This window comes from Tachypleus tridentatus, chromosome 7 (genome assembly GCF_004210375.1).
Source record: "Tachypleus tridentatus isolate NWPU-2018 chromosome 7, ASM421037v1, whole genome shotgun sequence".
NCBI lineage: Eukaryota > Metazoa > Arthropoda > Merostomata > Xiphosura > Limulidae > Tachypleus > Tachypleus tridentatus.
In genome coordinates, this window is record NC_134831.1 from 119,595,168 (window position 1) to 119,614,715 (window position 19,548).

General features: G+C 33.4%; 1 protein-coding gene across 1 annotated transcript; it reads left to right on the plus strand.

Moving 5' to 3' along the window:
- Positions 1-5,972: 5,972 nt before the first annotated feature.
- On the plus strand, positions 5,973-16,439 carry LOC143258093 (diuretic hormone class 2-like). Its single transcript, XM_076517112.1, has 4 exons — positions 5,973-6,103; positions 12,044-12,128; positions 15,273-15,371; positions 16,148-16,439. The coding sequence occupies exons 2-4, from the start codon at positions 12,049-12,051 to the stop codon at positions 16,284-16,286; spliced, it is 318 nt and encodes a 105-aa protein (XP_076373227.1). The 5' UTR covers positions 5,973-6,103; positions 12,044-12,048; the 3' UTR covers positions 16,287-16,439.
- Positions 16,440-19,548: the final 3,109 nt, after the last annotated feature.

Here is a 19,548-nt window from a genome sequence, read left to right on the forward strand (position 1 = left end):
GTAAAGGTTTTCCTTTGATGAAGTATTTTTTTTATGATTTGTTAAGAGCTATAGCAAGGTTAATTTTCCCTTCTAAGAATTATTATTGATAAAATGTTAAACAATGAAACCTGGAGACGTCTTGAAAACTGTAGGTTTAATATTTGTAATAACAACTGGCAATATAATATGATTATTATAAAGAATGTTAAGCCTAAATTTTGTAAGAACAATTGGCACTTTAATATGAGGGTTATCAAGGATATTAGGCCTAATAACAACTGGTACTGTGATGTAAATATACTCGACAGTATTAGGCCTAGTAATTAATTACATTTGATCGATGATACACGTCGGCCATTTGTCTGTGATAGTTGTTTGAGTTGGGTTTCAGTTGGTCAGCAGGTATACTTGTCCACTTGCAACGTTAAAATCAGGGGTCGTTTCCACATTATGGACAGAGCGCAGAGGGTCTCTTGTTTAGCTATGCAGTGAAACAAAGAAACGATTTCGGTTAGATTTGACAAACTAAAATTGATAGCAACAAATTGGAATTAACTTACAGTGACAAATGTAAATAAAGGCCTAACTAAAAATTTAAATATAAGCCTAACTGATAGCAGCAAGTCGAAAAACAGTTCTTAAATATCATTTGTATCAAGTTGTTTAGTTGCATTATTTCACATAAAAGCTAATGGAAAACTCTTTAAATAAATAAAGTATCTTTCAAAGAAATAAATCTTAAAATTCTGAATAAGTAACAAAACATTCTAAATGATAAACAGCAGGCTAGTTTTTACATATTTCTTAGAGTATATAGTTTTATTATTTCCGTTTCGCTGGCTAACTTCGTTATGGAAAACTAGATTGTTAATTTTATTAAGTAGCTTATGACGTTAATTATGTGTTTAAAGATAACTTTGTAATTATATTGTTAAAAGAGTAGGATGTTATCTCCAATATTAAATAGGCAGGGCGTTAACTATATTATTAAATATTGTTAACTATATTATTAAAATGAGAAGATAATGGTGTTATAAGAAGAACAGTGTGTTAGTTATATTAATAAAACTATAAGGTGTTAATTATATTATTTAAGGGATACCAATAGTAAAAGTGCACAAATTTATCATTTATTTGTAGTTAAGCGTTAGGTTATCAGTGGTCTGCCTATCACGGGTATCGAAACCCAATATTTAGCGTTATCAGTTTACAGACATGCCTCTGGGCCAGTTAAAAGCAAGTTCATTAATGTTTAGTGAACCAACCACACATCTGCATCTTTCAAAATGTGACACGTTACCTTATGAATGACAGAAACAAAAATCGATGTTCTTTGAAAGTTCATATTAATTAGAGTGGATGAGAGAAATTAGAAGAAAAAAACAACAATATTTTTTTCAAAATTTCCCTCCTTTGTTTTCGTTCTAGAAATGGGTTTCCAGATTGCGCTGTGTGTGTGTGTCTCTCGTATTCAATAAGTATTAACATGTAAAAAATCGAAATATCTTTTGATCACGCAGTACAGGATTCTTCCCTTTCTACTTATTTCCAGGATTAGTTTTCAGAAAACTAGTGTTTAAACTATGGCCTCCGGGAAAGCAGTGAGACTGGTAATAAAATTGGAGTTTTGTTTATGGAAACTAGAACTATAAAAATCGTCGTTCACTAAGAAAAGCTGTTATTGTACAAAAGACAGGCCAGATCCTTTGGAATTCCCCACCAAATCCTAACACCTATTTAGCTACACGTCACAACCACCTGTTTCCATGAAAGATTTAAGCTGATTGTGCAGTTAACCGATGTCGCTGTTGTCTTCTTATGCTACTTACGACACATAAATGTAATATTTAATCATTAATTAGATAGTGTCAACATTGTGCTAACGGTACCAGTGATTATTTTGTCTCTTTTCCATGAGTTTTAATTAAAATTTTGTCTCTGGCACGCCAAGAAATATTTACTCATGTTTCTTTCTTTATTCATTTTAATTATAGCTCCGATTTCACGGGAAATTAAATATATATATATATAGATATCACACGATTAAAGCAACAATCTACTGAATAAAAAAAAGGTGACAGCTAATAGGAGTCAATGTATAAATATTTTCAAATAAAACTAACAATCAGATTAAACAGTAAATTATTATAATAGTTATTATTATACACTACAAACAGTAAGTACTGTTTATCATTTCAACTTAGAGATCAGAGGACTACAGATTGAAAGATAATGTTATTACAACTGCACTTGCTCAGTTTTGTTTGGTTAATCTTTCGCGTTAAGCTGCACGAGGTCTATCTACGCTAGATGTCCCTAATTTAACAGTAAAGTATTAGAGGAAAGGCAACTAGTCATCACCACCAAGAACCACTCCTGGGCCAATCTTTTGTCATTGAATAGTTGAACTGACCGACACATTTAACACCTCAAGACGAAAACCGCGATCATCAGATCGTGAGTAAGTGACCTTAACTTCCTGGCTGTGCGAAGCCACGTTTATTTAAAATAGTTGATTCACTTTATAATTTATTATTTGGTTGAAAATAAGCCTAGAAAGAGCGAAATGTATTTGAATATCAGAAGATATATATTATATTAGCTAGTAATCTGGGCAAAGTGACAAAACAACATAAATAAATAAAAATAACGGTATTAATACAATACTGCTGTGATACGTGAACAGTGTATTCACTCAGATATCTTTAATACAATTATTATCTTTATTTTGGCGTATTTAGTAAGAAAAGATGCTTAAATAATACATGTATAATACAATGTTAGTTATGATTTATTCCATAATTCATTTATCTTTCTATCTTAAAACTGCATGCCAAAAAGTATTAGCTAAATACGGTATGGTGTGTCCTGATAAAATATGTCTGCTAAGCAGGGTTATTTTGTGGTTATTTGATCGCTATTTTATTGGAAGGAGCAGCCACATTTATAAAGATCTAACGGCTCTTTAATAACCACGTCTATCCTATTTTAAGAGTGGAAAGTCTTAAAATATAATAAAGCAGGATACTAAATCTTGTGATTACTTAAAGGGGGTTCATGAAATATTAACTAGCTAAATTATGTGCTTACAATACTAGCTGTCAGAATACAAGAAATGCCGGGAAGGAAGATTTTCAAAGATACTGACAGTTGAAATGCTGTGGTTGCCAAAAAAGTAAATACAAAGGGTTGATAAAAAAAAAGGTTTATGTGAAAATTAAGTACCTATACTATGTGGTTACTTATACGGTCTTAAAGTGGTCTTAAACTATTGACCAACTAAACTTGTTTATTGAAAGTTCAGTTATAATGTCACTAATCATTACGGCCCCGGCATGGCCAAGCGTGTTAAGGCGTGCGATTCGTAATCCGAGGGGCGCGGGTTCGCATCCCCGTCCCGCCAAACATGCTCGCCCTTTCAGCCGTGGGGGCGTTATAATGTGACGGTCAATCCCACTATTCGTTGGTAAAAGAGTAGCCCAAGAGTTGGCGGTGGGTGGTGATGACTAGCTGCCTTCCCTCTACTCTTACACTGCTAAATTAGGGACGGCTAGCACAGATAGCCCTCGAGTAGCTTTGTGCGAAATTCAAAACACACACACACACTAATCATTACCAAATTATTTTTCTTCTCTGTAAAATATTTATAATGAGATCATGCAACACACATATGGATCTATTAGTAGTAGAGATTTATAATGAGATCATGCAACATAGATATGGATCTAGGATTAGTATGGATTTATAATGAGATCATGCAACATACATATGGATCTAGTAGCAGTAGATATTTATAATGAGATCATGCAACATAAATAGGGATCTAGGATTAGTATGGATTTATAATGAGATCATGCAACATACATATGGATCTATTAGTAGTAGAGATTTATAATGAGATCATGCAACATAGATAGGGATCTAGGATTAGTAGGGATTTATAATGAGATCATGCAAGATACATATGGATCTAGTATTAGTGGGGATTTATAATGGATCATGCAACATACATATGGATATAGGATTAGTAGGGATTTATAACGAGATCATGCAACATAGATAGGGATCTAGGATTAGTAGGGATTTATAATGAGATCATGCAAGATACATATGGATCTAGTATTAGTGGGGATTTATAATGGATCATGCAACATACATATGGATATAGGATTAGTAGGGATTTATAACGAGATCATGCAACATACATATGGATCTAGTAGCAGTAGATATTTATAATGAGATCATGCAACATAAATAGGGATCTAGGATTAGTATGGATTTATAATGAGATCATGCAACATACATATGGATCTATTAGTAGTAGAGATTTATAATGAGATCATGCAACATAGATAGGGATCTAGGATTGGTAGGATTTATAATGAGATCATGCAAGATACATATGGATCTAGTATTAGTGGGGATTTATAATGGATCATGCAACATACATATGGATATAGGATTAGTAGGGATTTATAACGAGATCATGCAACATAGATAGGGATCTAGGATTAGTAGGGATTTATAATGAGATCATGCAAGATACATATGGATCTAGTATTAGTGGGGATTTATAATGGATCATGCAACATACATATGGATATAGGATTAGTAGGATTTATAACGAGATCATGCAACATACATATGGATCTAGTAGCAGTAGATATTTATAATGAGATCATGCAACATAAATAGGGATCTAGGATTAGTATGGATTTATAATGAGATCATGCAACATACATATGGATCTATTAGTAGTAGAGATTTATAATGAGATCATGCAACATAGATAGGGATCTAGGATTAGTAGGGATTTATAATGAGATCATGCAAGATACATATGGATCTAGTATTAGTGGGGATTTATAATGGATCATGCAACATACATATGGATATAGGATTAGTAGGGATTTATAACGAGATCATGCAACATAGATAGGGATCTAGGATTAGTAGGGATTTATAATGAGATCATGCAAGATACATATGGATCTAGTATTAGTGGGGATTTATAATGGATCATGCAACATACATATGGATATAGGATTAGTAGGGATTTATAACGAGATCATGCAACATACATATGGATTTAGGATTAGGAGGGATTTATAATGAGATCATGCAACATACATATGGATCTAGGATTAGTAGGGATTTATAATGAGATCATGCAACATAGATAGGGATCTAGGATTAGTAGGGATTTATAATGAGATCATGCAAGATACATATGGATCTAGTATTAGTGGGGATTTATAATGGATCATGCAACATACATATGGATATAGGATTAGTAGGGATTTATAACGAGATCATGCAACATACATATGGATTTAGGATTAGGAGGGATTTATAATGAGATCATGCAACATACATATGGATCTAGGATTAGTAGGGATTTATAATGAGATCATACAACATACATATGGATCTAGGATTAGTAGGGATTTATAATGAGATCATACAACATACATATGGATCTAGGAGTAGTAGGGATTTATAATGAGATCATGCAACATACATATGGATCTAGTATTAGTGGGGATTTATAATGAGATCATGCAACATACATATGAATCTAGAATTAGTAGGGATTTCTTATTTGGTTAAAATATTGTGGAATAACTGAATACAAGTACATAGATTTCTAAACTCTCGTAATATGTATATTTCATGAATAAATAAGGTTTATTGTACCCTAAAAATATATTATTATTAGACACAGTTTCTAAAAGCTGTCGTTCACGTTTCAATAAAAACAAGAAAAGCTCAAAGTTTATGAATCTTACGTTACAGAAAAATATATTCTTTCGTGTTTTAATTCTGTGCACCTCTGTCACCTAACTTCTTGCTGAGTTATATTAAACGTCGCAAGTTGTCAAAACAACCCCGCCCTAAATATTCTTGCAAGATCTCCAACCAATGAGAAAAGTGTCAGCAATTACGTCACTACAGACGTCAATTCAGCAATTTCGCCAGCTTGTATTTGTATAAAAGCTGCCAGCCTATCAGGTCATTCAGACAGACGAAGACACAGCATCTCCAATTCTAAGAAACAGAACTTGGAAACTAGCTGACCCAAAAGAATAACTTTGAACTTTGTCTCTGCATCGCCCTAGTGGTAAGTTTAGATTTTGTTAAACATATATCCTCGTAACTCACATGGGTAGTGCCAAAAGTAATTCAATAGCTCCACTTATAGATACCAAAAAAGTATGTTAAACGATATTTTGGGACTCAGCCAGAAGTTTTCACAATTTGAAGTAAGGCCCAGTCGAATGAAAATTAGTTGAAATATTATAATTAAGATTTAACTGTTTTCTTCATATTCAATACTATAAGAACGTCTAGTAGCGACCTCTACAATTTAAATTTATTTCGTATAGAGTTATCCGAAAATCTGATTTACATAAATGTAGATATACCTTGTTTATTCGGTTTCGTTTCAGCTTTAAAGAAACTTTTTAATACTCTTCAGCTGGACAACTTTAGGCTTAATTTTCACAGAAACAGTTATAAGAGAAAATAATTTCAACTGTCCAACTGGACAACTGTAGGCTTAATTTTCACAGTTACAGTTACAAAAAACATTTCTTTAAATATTCGTGTAAAATTGGGATGTAGATGAAATTTCATTTCAGTCATTTTGTTTCGAACACAAGTTCCAAGTGCTGCAGAAAGAACAGTGTGTTTGAACTATACGGGTGAATTTATTTTGTGAATTATTTGTATCGCGAAAAATACGTTTCAGTTATCATTTGCGTTTTTTTATACTTTTTTCTTCTTTTTCACGAAAAGTTTCTAAAAGATAAAGTTGCGGTTTAAAAACTAGGGCTTGTAAGAAATTAAATCACATATGATTGAGATGACAAAAGGTGTTGATTGGAAACGAATATGTAACTCGCATATTTCCTGGACTTTGGTATTAATGCACGTTTAATATTATACCCACACATTGACCCTAAACTTTCTTATTATGAGTGCTTATTACCCATAAATTTTGTTAAATAATTTTTTCACACTCAATTATAAACACGAATTTTAATTATTTAAGTTTTTGGTTTATCTAAAATTACAACGAAATTATTATAAAGTCGAATTATTATTAGTTTTTGAGGTGGATGTCCGATATAACCTAACAGTTACTGACAACTCTTCCATTCAAAAGGTTACAGTACAACTTGGAGAAATGTTACAAAACAATGTCGGTTATATTATGATTTAAAAAAATGCTACACACGTTTGTTGTTTACATATTAGAAGTAGAAGAAACATTACATAACCTTATGAATTACATTACAACTAAGAGAAACGTTACATAAATAACTGTCTCTTACATTACAACTATGAGAAACATTACATAAATAACTATGTCTGTAACATTACAACTAGGAGAAACGTTACATAAATAACTATGTCTGTAACATTACAAGTAAGAGAAACGTTACATAAATAACTATGTCTGCTACAATACAACTAAAGAGAAACATTACATAAATAACTATATCTCTTACATTACAACTAAGAAAAACGTTACATAACCATATGGGTTCCATTACAACTAAGAAAAACGTTACATAAATAACCATGTTACATAAAAATTAAGAGAAACGTTACATAAATAACTACATTACATTACAACTAAAAGAAACGTCACATAAATACCTATGTCTGTAACATTACAAGTAGCAGAGATGTTACATAAGTAATTATGTCTGTTACATTACAACTGAGAGAAACGTTACATAAATAACTACGTCTGTTGCATTACAACTAAGAGAAACGTTACATAAATGACTGTCTCTTACATTACAACTAAGAGAAACGTTACATAAATAACCATGTTACATTACAACTAAGAGAAACGTTACATAAATAACTACGTCTTTTACATTACAACTAAGATAAACGTTACATAAATAACTACGTCTCTTACATTACAACTATGAGAAACATTACATAAATAACTATGTCTGTAACATTACAACTAGGAGAAACGTTACATAAATAACTATGTCTGTAACATTACAAGTAAGAGAAACGTTACATAAATAACTATGTCTGCTACAATACAACTAAAGAGAAACATTACATAAATAACTATATCTGTTACATTACAACTAAAAAAAACGTTACATAACTATGTCTGTTGCATTACAACTAAAAGAAACGTTGCACAACCATATGGGTTCCATTACAACTAAGAAAAACGTTACATAAATAACCATGTTACATAAAAATTAAGAGAAACGTTACATAAATAACCATGTTACATAAAAATTAAGAGAAACGTTACATAAACAACCATGTTACATAAAAATTAAGAGAAACGTTACATAAATAACTACAATATATTACAACTAAAAGAAACGTTACATAAATAACTACATTATATTACAACTAAAAGAAACGTCACATAAATACCTATGTCTGTAACATTACAAGTAGCAGAGATGTTACATAAGTAATTATGTCTGTTACATTACAACTAAGAGAAACGTTACATAAATAACTACGTCTGTTACAACTACGAGAAACGTTACATAAATAACCATGTTACATTACAACTAAGAGAAACGTTGCATAAATAACTACGTCTTTTACATTACAACTAAGAGAAACGTTACATAAATAACTACGTCTCTTACATTACAACTAAGAGAAACGTAACATAATTAACCATGTTACATTACAACTAATAGAAACGTTACATAAATAACTGTGTCTCTTACATTACAACTAAGAGAAATGTTACATAAATAACTATGTCTGTTACATCACAACTAAGAGAAACGTTACATAAATAACCATGTTACATCACAACTAAGAGAAAAGTTAGATAAATAGCTATGTCTCTTACATTACAACTAAAAGCGTTACATAAATAACTGTGTCTCTTACATTACAACTAAGAGAAATGTTACATAAATAACCATGTTACATTACAACTAAGAGAAACGTTACATAAATAACTACGTCTTTTACATTACAACTAAGAGAAACGTTACATAAATAACTACGTCTCTTACATTACAACTAAGAGAAACGTTACATAAATAACTATGTCTCTTACATTACAACTAAGAGAAACGTAACATAAGTAACCATGTTACATAACAACTAAAAGAAACGTTACATAAATAACTGTGTCTCTTACATTACAACTAAGAGAAATGTTACATAAATAACTATGTCTGTTACATCACAACTAAGAGAAACGTTACATAAATAACCATGTTACATCACAACTAAGAGAAAAGTTAGATAAATAGCTATGTCTCTTACATTACAACTAAGAGAAATGTTACATAAATAACCATGTTACATTACAACTAAGAGAAATGTTACATAAATAACTACGTCTTTTACATTACAACTAAGAGAAATGTTACATAAATAACTATGTCTGTTACATCACAACTAAGAGAAACGTTACATAAATAACCATGTTACATCACAACTAAGAGAAAAGTTAGATAAATAGCTATGTCTCTTACATTACAACTAAAAGAAACGTTACATAAATAACTGTGTCTCTTACATTACAACTAAGAGAAACGTTACATAAATAACTACGTCTTTTACATTACAACTAAGAGAAACGTTACATAAATAACTACGTCTTTTACATTACAACTAAGAGAAACGTTACATAAATAACTACGTCTCTTACATTACAACTAAGAGAAACGTTACATAAATAACTATGTCTCTTACTTTACAACTAAGAGAAATGTAACATAAGTAACCATGTTACATTACAACTAAAAGAAACGTTACATAAATAACTGTGTCTCTTACATTACAACTAAGAGAAATGTTACATAAATAACCATGTTACATTACAACTAAGAGAAATGTTACATAAATAACTACGTCTTTTACATTACAACTAAGAGAAACGTTACATAAATAACTACGTCTCTTACATTACAACTAAGAGAAACGTTACATAAATAACTATGTCTGTTACATTACAACTAAGAGAAACGTTACTTAAATAACCATGTTACATTACAACTAAGAGAAACGTTACATAAATAACTATGTCTCTTACATTACAACTAAGAGAAACGTTACGTACACTCTAAAGATGTTTACAATTTCTTGCAGTTATTTTGGTTTGGATTATTTATTTTGTCTAAAATTTTCAGTCAGAAACATATCTCATATGTAGTCCTTGGATTTCAAATGTCAGATATTTATTGTCAACGTACAAGTTAACGCCTTAAACTTTAATTTACGATTCTTTAATTGTAAAATTTTAAAAGCCTCTGATTTTAAAACATATTTCTCCTGACTCTATCCTCATTCTGTTTTTCTTCTTTCTATTAAAAGTGTACGAAACATTATACGCATATTACTGGACATGTAACAGGTGAATGTGATGTATCTAATTTGACAGTTTGATAGATCATATTACTATATTAAATCTATCTAGTTTGATAGATCATATTACCACATTTTTGCAAGTTTTATGCTTATAATACTGAAGTTAATTTTTAGTGTGATACCATGATAAACTATAGAACAATACACGCGACTATAACAGTATCAACACAGTTCTTACGTATATGCAAATAAGGGTTCCCAGAATCTGAAACTAAATCGATGGAACTGTTTAAATTCATCTTGAGAAGAGATTAGCGCTCAGTAGTTTTATTAATATATTTATTCTCGATTTTAACATCCACAACTTTTTCTGGAGATTAATTTTCTAATTATTTATAATTACAAAAGACTTTTTTTTAAATTGTTAGTTATCGTAGAAAAATCTTACATAAAGTTTTCTATTAGGTAGAAATATTTTAGCTTAAATTTAAAATTACAAATATGTCAAAAAGTTTAGTGAGAAACTAATTCTCTTTAGGCACAAAATATTCCTTAATATATATATATATATATATATTAAATTATCTCATGTGATGATTATCTTAAACAATACATCTATTGTTTGGTGTCTATTTTACTAAAGTATTCCTTGGTGTGGAAAAGTGTTTCCCTGGGATACATGCTGTGTTATTAGAACTAACAAGAGTAAACTCTAGGTAGTAATATGTTAAAAAAACAACAACGATGCTATATAATTCCACGTACTGTAAAAGTATCCACTGTTTCGACACTTCGGGGATATTTTATCATGGTTATTTTTATTGTTTTGATTTATTTTGTGATGAGCAACGTTTGACTTTTTGTTAGTTTTGAATTTCGCGAAAAGCTACACGAGGGCTATCTGCGCTAGCCGTCCCTAATTTTGCAGTGTAAAACTAGAGGGAAGCCAGCTAGTCATCACCACCCACCGTCAACTCTTTGGCTACTCTTTTGCCAACAAACAGTGGGATTGATAGTACGACAAGCTGTAATACAGAACCCAGGTATTTCGTATAAGAATTCTCTTTTTTTTTTTATATAGACGGCGACCCTGTGAAAGAATAAACACTTAGCACTTTTCATAATCATCGAGGCAATTATCTATGTTAACACTTCGTATAATACAGAGTGTTCGGAAAGTCACTGTGCAGTTTTGAAAGCAGCGATAACAGCATTCATTCAGACTATTTCAAACCAGCAACTGATTAGCTGTGTTTAGAAACAAAATAAGAAGGATCCAGGCCTGTATTGATGCCAACGTGGGTCACTTTCAGCATTGTTTATAATTGTCATTCATAGTTACCTCCTGTATTCTATACTGAAACGTGCCTGTTAATAAATATATAAGTGCACAGTGACTTTCCAAACACCCTGTAGTAAAAGGTGTTTACAAGGCACATAGACCGTTTCATGCTAAAAGTTCTCGAGGGTTTCTTTGAAAACTATCATTTATACATTTATACACGTACGACTTGCAATAGCATAGTCTTTTATTTTCTCATTTCCGGCAACCAAAATATTCGTGTAAAAATAGATAAATTCGTCACAATCGGTTAATATTTATTTTATTTTACTTCCATATTACTTTGCTCAGCAAAAATATTTTAATTAATTAAGATTCAATTCAATTAATAACTTCTAATCAGAATACTGTTAGTCTATACGTTGTTTTGTTTTTTTTTAATTTTAGAAACAATGGTCAAGGTTTTCGTCACCGTAATACTTCTAATGACAGTCCTGTCAGTGAATTTGTCAGCTTCTCTGCCTCAACCTCGGTAAGTTAAATATTTTACGCTCCAAAATTTGTTTCAGTTTTTAAGTTTCCTATAAGTTGGAGCTGAGTTTCGTCGCATTAAGTTCGTTGTGCATATTGTCTCCGGATGTGTCGTATTTAGTTCGTTGTGTCTCCGGGTGTGTTTGATTTCACACTTCTTCCTCCAGTTTCTATAAAATTGCACATCCATTTGTGATACCATGTCCAAACAGGCGTAACATAACCTTGTGGTTATGACGATCGGCTCATAAGTTGCAGGTCGCGGATTCGAATCCTGGTGTTAAGTCTACTGACCGCTTCATCCCTGAGAGCGTTATAATGCAACAATCAACACCCCTCCTCGTTTATGAAGAGCAACCCCAGGGCAGATGGCGTTCACTGGATGCTTTCCTTCTAATCTCTCAGTTCATAATTAAAATGTATTTTGCCAAGAAATTAAAACACGTATCAGAAAGTTGGTCAAGCATGAAAACACTGCATTACACGCAGGAAATGGAAAAAACTTGATTATTTTACAAACCTTCCATATTTCGTAAGACAGGTGTCACCACTAGTTAAAATATAAGGTCCCTGTTCTTGGACGCGTCATTTTCACATGATAAATGCTGATGAAACTGTTACAGATAAAAGACGGATTATTGACCTATAAATATTAAAACCATGATGACAAGAAGATGGATGAAATTTCGTTCTGTTACTGTCAACAGAGAATCGTTGTAGTAAGGTACAGATTAAGCCTTTTCACCATAAACTTTAAACGGTTTTATTTTACTTTCCACTCTTATGCGAGTAAAATGTACTATAGCTATGATGCATCGACGTCAAAGGCACTTGGCGCGAGTCTGTTTAATTACGCAAACGTCAAGCAACACAGCTAGGTTTAATGTGTTTTTGACACAATTTATTTAAAAAGATATCCAGCGTTATAGGAAACAGTGCTTTCTAATAACTGATTAATTTTATAAACAGATGTAATTTCATACTTAAGCTGTTTCGTGAACCAATATCTTATAACATCTCTATAATTTCGTAGTATTGTGTATTTGTTGTTAAGCGCAATACGTTCTGATTATTAAGTTTTAGTTTTTATTTTATTTTGTTTCTATTCTTTTATCACCACTTGTAGCAAATAATTGCTAATTGACTCCGCATAATTAGTAAGCTAATCTGTTTTCACTTCTTACCAACATAAAATAGAGATGGCAAACGCGATATTTTTTAGCAGTTTGATTTTCTAGTTATTTTATTCGGTTACTTTCTTCAATTGTTTTGTTTGTTTTTGGAATTTCGCACAAAGCTACTCGAGGGCTATCTGTGCTAGCCGTCCCTAATTTAGCAGTGTAAGAGTAGAGGGAAGGCAGCTAGTCATCACCACCTACCGCCAACTCATGGGCTACTCTTTTACCAACGAAAAGTGGGATTGATCGTCACATTATAACACCCCACGGCTGGGAGGGCGAGCATGTTTGGCGCGACTCGGGCGCGAACCCACGACCCTCAGATTGCGAAGCGCACGCCTTAACGCGCTAGGCCATGCTAGGCCTTACTTTCTTCAAAGCCAAGCCAGCTACGTTGCGTAAGTAACAAATATTTCTAGCATACTGGTTTGGTTAAGGTGTATATTTTAAAAATTAAATAGTGCGTTGACTTCGTACGCACTGTTTTATTACTTGAATACTGCTCAAAGATTCCAGATAGACTAAGACAATAAAGTTGAAAAGAGCTTTTAAAAAAAAATTATTTTCTCACAAATGAGATGAGTTATGTACAAAAGAGTATTTGTTTCAATGTTTCACTTCATTTTTTTTTTTAAGCACAAACCAACACAATGAACTACTGTGCTCTGCCCACGACGGGTATCGAAACACGTACCACTTTGCCATTGGTGTGTGTATGTGTATTTTCTTGTAGCAAAGCCAAATCGGGGTATCTGCTTAGTCCACCGAGGAGAATCGAGCCCTTGATTTTAGCGCTGTAAATCCTTAGACTCACCGCTGTACCAGCGGGGAATGCCAGTAGGGGGCTTCGCCTCATAAACTAGTACTTTGGTGTACATGCATTTTATCCATATAGTGTGGTGGTTAGAGCGCTTGGCCCACAATCTGTGGGTCGTGGGTTCCAATCCCCGTCACTATACGCTCCAGCCCTTTCAGCCGTGTGGGTATTATAATGCGACGTTCGTAAACGAGTAGGCGGTGGGTGGGGATGACTAGCTGCCTTTCCTCTAGTTTATCACTGCCAAATTAGAGAAGGCAAGTGCAAATAGCACTCGTGTAGCTTTGCACAAAATTCAAAACAAAACAAATTTAGCGGCACTTAGTCTCTGAAAGCAAGTATTTTGTTAGCTTAATGATAGTACACCATTCTTTTAATTCTAAGCCTCGGGAACACGTGTATGAGTGGTGAATCAATCACCACAACATATAGCCTGAAGACGCTACCAGTAACTGGAAGAGACCAAGAGCTCTCGAGTAAAATAAAAGATTATTTTGCTGGAAGAAATTTATAGCATACCAGTAAGTGTGCTAGGATTTGCTCTGCAGGCGTGCCAAGAAATCGTGACTTCTATGTTTTGTTTATTTAGCTGTCCAAAAAGGGAACGCTAGATTTACTAATAGGGCTTATATTCATTGACCAAAGTCAGAAGAAAGTGAGCTTCTTAGTTCGAGAGTACTTTAAAAAAGGTTCCAATATATATAAGTCCAATGGACTATGCTTCTTTATTTCTCTGTCTAGCATCAAAGTACTCTTGAAAGAAACAAGGGTGCTGTGGAACAGAAAATATCTTGAGTAAAACCTTAGAAGACCGTTACTGTTTTTATTGTTTCAGCGCAAAAAACATGAACCATTTTTATTTGCTTTTATTGTATGTTGCTTGAACATCAACCAATAATTTTAGGATAAAATCTCCAGTGCCTCCTACGATCTCTATTTATATATGACCGAATTTTACTTACGTTACGTTAGGTTCTTTTCTAAAGATCAAATTGAAGCTCGAGGCCTATATTTCTTAGTTCCGTGGCGCATTCTAGAGCTTTTCCCATTTTTATACTGTAATTATATTTATATTATAATAGCTTAAATCATATTTAAATCTGATTTAGCCATATAGATTTTAGATAATTTTATACTGTCTAATCTTTAGGTACAGGCGTGCTTTGGTGGAAATTGATGATTCAGATGAAGTGATGCGTGTTTTGTCCGGAATAATGGATAGCTTGATTTCTTCCGAGAGTGGTAAAACGTAAGTATCCCGAGATTGCTGTTTCATTTTTCTTTCATAACTAAATTTATTAAAAACGAAAACGAACTATAATCTTCAAAATAACAATTAACAACATAAAAATGCCAGTTTGAAAGAAGACCTATAAAGTTTCATTCACCATTTCAACACGTAGGTATTGCTTAGAGTTACCAGTCGCCCCAATATTTCCCGTTTTGTATTGGTAATTTGCGCCTGTATTCCGAGAAAAATTCTTGGTATATACCATGATAAATGAATCAGAACGTCAGTTACAGAGAATCGTGAATTTAATTGGTCTACTTGACTAGCTCGTTGCTATAACACGTCCTCTTCTTCTGCCAAACATTATAGAAAGTTCCCTCTTTGCGTGGTGAGAAACCCAGGACTGGGCAAGTTTCGTAGTTACTGGTACTGTGGTAGATCTGTAGCAGTTGGTGAATATGTGTCTATCACCAAGAAAGTAGTAAAATTAATTTGGAAACAGCAACAGTATTAATGTAAGGTAAACTGTTTCACATTTGTCACAACCATTTTGAAATTATAAGGAACGGCTGGAGTGTCTCGGTTTGCAAAGTTTGTTCCTATTGTTGTAGAAAAACGAAAAGAAGTGATTAACCACCTTAGAAATATTTATGTCAATTTCCAGTGAAACAAATCCGAGGTATTCTTATTTTGAATGAGATGGTGTCATGATTTATCATGTTTAATTTGTAATTTATTTGGAAGAAATCACAGTTTCATCTTTTATGACATTTTAATGCATGTTTCAACTGTAGTGATAAACGAGGCCTGGACTTGGGACTGTCACGTGGATTTTCTGGAAGTCAAGCTGCTAAACATTTGATGGGACTAGCGGCAGCCAACTTTGCCGGTGGACCCGGTAGACGGCGTCGTGACGTCGGCGAAGAAGAATAATTGGAATGCCAATGTTTTCCAGTAGAGATGGCGCTAATGTTCATTCGCCACTAGTATATAAATATAGAAATAACGCACTCGCAGTGAAATTTGCACAATGAATATTTGAATCGTTGTACTCGTTATAACAATAAAATACTTTCTGCACTAGAATATTGTATCCAGAGTTATTTCGAATCTCTATTTACAAAGTTATAGTGATTTTCTAAACTAACACAACACATCTTTATCTCGGTGATGAGTAGTCTTTATTAAATTAAATTATTAATTTAAATCTTAAGAAAACAATAACTAGGTGGACGAGCTTGCAAGACGATACAAGGTGGCTTGTGTGATCGTTGTCCGTCTGTAGAGAAGTATATTTTGTGTGTACTTTCTATAGATGTCATAAGATAATTATGACGGTGAATGCGATGTTCAATTAATCCAGGAAATGATCAAACCAATTGCGATCCCGCAGTTGATTGCGATGACCAAATAAAGTCAACGCCATAGTTTTTAAACCAATTTTGGAAATTCGAGTGTAGCGTACTATTGCATTAATGTCTTGGTAGAGCCATTTCCTGTCATTGTATCATGGTGGAAATGTCGTATTGTTGGTTGGATTTGTTGTTCTAAAGATATCACAGCTTCTGTTGTAAGAATGTTCCATACGTCTCAGTTAGTTTGCTTGTTTTATACTGTCGGAACAAGAAACGTAGAATGCACAAACGTCTTATGCTATTGTCTTTATATCTCTACTTAATCATTCATACAGTAGTTTATGATATGCGAAAACAAAACCTACTTTTCTGTTACATCTAAGGTGAAATGCTACTGGGCTGGTTCCATGTCGTCGTATTACAATCTTAGTAATGTCCTTCCATCAGAACACTTGAAGATAGTCCGCCTTGGTCATCATTTGAAAGAACCGGTCAGCTGTAATACAGCCTGACATTAGTTACACCTTACATGTGGGTGCAACCAGCTTTCCCTTCTGACAGTCTTCAGCCGGAGGTGACACCAGCTCTTTCTAGTAGCAGAATTGTTATACTTTCAACTGTTAATAAACAGGAAGTACATGATAAGCAGGTGACGACATTTTACAGTTATTACAGTATCCGTAAAGTTATTTTATGTTCATTGTCCTGTGAAACAGCCAAAAGTGTCAAATATCACACGTTGAAAACCTGAAGTTATGCACTACACATGTGTTTCGAAGGTGAGGTAAATCTTAATAAAGTGACAAGTCAGTATGTAAATGTAACGTTTGTTTATTTTTATTTCGAGCAAAGATACAAGAGGGCTATCTGCGCCTGACGTCTCTAATTTAACAATGTAAGACTACAGGGAAGGTGACTAGTCATCAACACCCACTGCCAACTCTTGGCCTATTCTTTTACCAACGAATGTTAGGATTGACCGTCACATACCTAACACCTCCACAGCTGAAAGGTCGAACATGTTTGATGTAACGGGGATTCGATCGCTTTAACCCCCCTGACCATGCCGAGAATATAAATGTAACTATAAGGTGATGTCGTCATATTAAATAGTTTGTTAAAAATAAAAGGTGTTTCCATTATTAATCAATAAAAATATATGTTATGGAGGAAACTGGAATTGTTGTCATCTGTACGGATAAAAGTACTGAGTCAAGAAATCAAGGTTATTGGTGTAGCAGTGGTTTTACATAATTGTGTTTCTCAACGTCATCGAGCCCTGCAAGGCCAAGTGATTAAGGCGTTCGACTCGTAATCTGAGGGTTCGAATCCCTGTCACACCAAACATGCTCGCCCTTCCAGCCATGGGGGCGTTATAATATGACAGTCAATCCCATTATTCGCTGGTAAAAGAGTAATCCAAGAGTTGGCAGTGGGTGTTGATGACTAGCTGCCTTCCCTCTAGTCTTACACTGCAAAATTAGGGACGGCTAGCACAGATAGCCCTCGTGTAGCTTTGCGCGATATTAAAAAAACAATAAACGACCGACGTTATCGACAAATAAGATGGCGCAAGAAGGCCGGCCGCATTTTAGTTTCTACCACACCACCTATCGTTGGTTGTAGAAGATATGTTTGAAATTTAGAGCTCTACTTTAGTACAAGTTCGAGAAATGTAAGCTAAGCGTCAATAGAAAAAACAAAATAAAGTTTATTTTTCAGCCTACCACATTGGCTAGTTATGTAGCATGGTAACATGTTAAGAAAAGGACGTCGCGATAATGGCAGGTTTTAGCTTAACTTCTTAAAGAAATGTAAGGAGTCATTAGATCTTTAATAAGATATAGATTAGGAGTTTAAGAAACTACAATTATAAATAGAATACAAGTAGAATAATTTTGCGTTGTTTTAATCTTTTACCTGATTTGAATAATATATTATGTAGCGTACCCATAATGGGTAAAACTCCTATTAGATTATCTATATTTATTTTGTCTTTATTAGTTACATTTTCATGGTTATTACTTATTAATTTATTTGAAGTACATAAGTTCTTTCCGTGACTGGGATAACAACTCATTATTATTATTATCCATAGTTGGGCCTCTCGTCAAAGTTACTGATAAGTAGTTTTACAACTGATGTTGAACCGAGTACATCCATCAGGTTTTACGTTCAGTTCTTTGTTAAGTGAACTAAACTAGTTTCATATTTTATCGCGTTTTAATCTGTAACTGTAACATTACGTATTTCTAGTGGAATTCTCAAGGGCAAAACTATATTAGGGCTATATGTGCTAACCGTCCCTAATTAGCAAGTGGTAGACTAGAAGGAAGTCAATACCATCCACCGTCAACTTTTGGCATACTCTTGTCAGACAGGATAGTGAGAGTTGTCCTTCGCTCTTATAATGCACCCATCACTTTAAATTTTGGAGAACAGTTCTTTGTTTTTTTCGTCACGAACGCGAATCGCCGAATCTCTTATTAACAGTTTGCCCAGTTAACCAGTAGGTAGCGCATTGTTCAAAGGTTGATATCTGTCACTATTTGGCGATTCTGACATTTTATAATGGCCCGACACTAGACTCGTAATCCTAGGGTTGTGAGTTCGAATCCTCGTCATACCAAACATGCTCGCCCTTTCAGCCTTGGGAGCGTTATAATGTACAGTCACTATTCGTTGGTAAAAGAGTAGTCCAAGAGTTGGAGGTTGGTGATGATGGCTAGCTGCCTTCCCTCTAGTCTTACACTACTAAATTAGGGATGGCTAACGCACATAGCCATCTTATACTTTTGCGCGAAATTCAAAACAAATCAAACCAATCATTTTATAAAAAC

Excerpts from the sequence above, each read along its gene's own strand:
- LOC143258093 (XM_076517112.1), top strand. The coding sequence starts at position 12,049 with ATGGTCAAGGTTTTCGTCACCGTAATACTTCTAATGACAGTCCTGTCA. Across the intron at positions 12,129-15,272 it reads GCTTCTCTGCCTCAACCTCG|GTACAGGCGTGCTTTGGTGG; the intron begins GTAAGTTAAATA and ends TCTAATCTTTAG. Across the intron at positions 15,372-16,147 it reads TCTTCCGAGAGTGGTAAAAC|TGATAAACGAGGCCTGGACT; the intron begins GTAAGTATCCCG and ends TTTCAACTGTAG.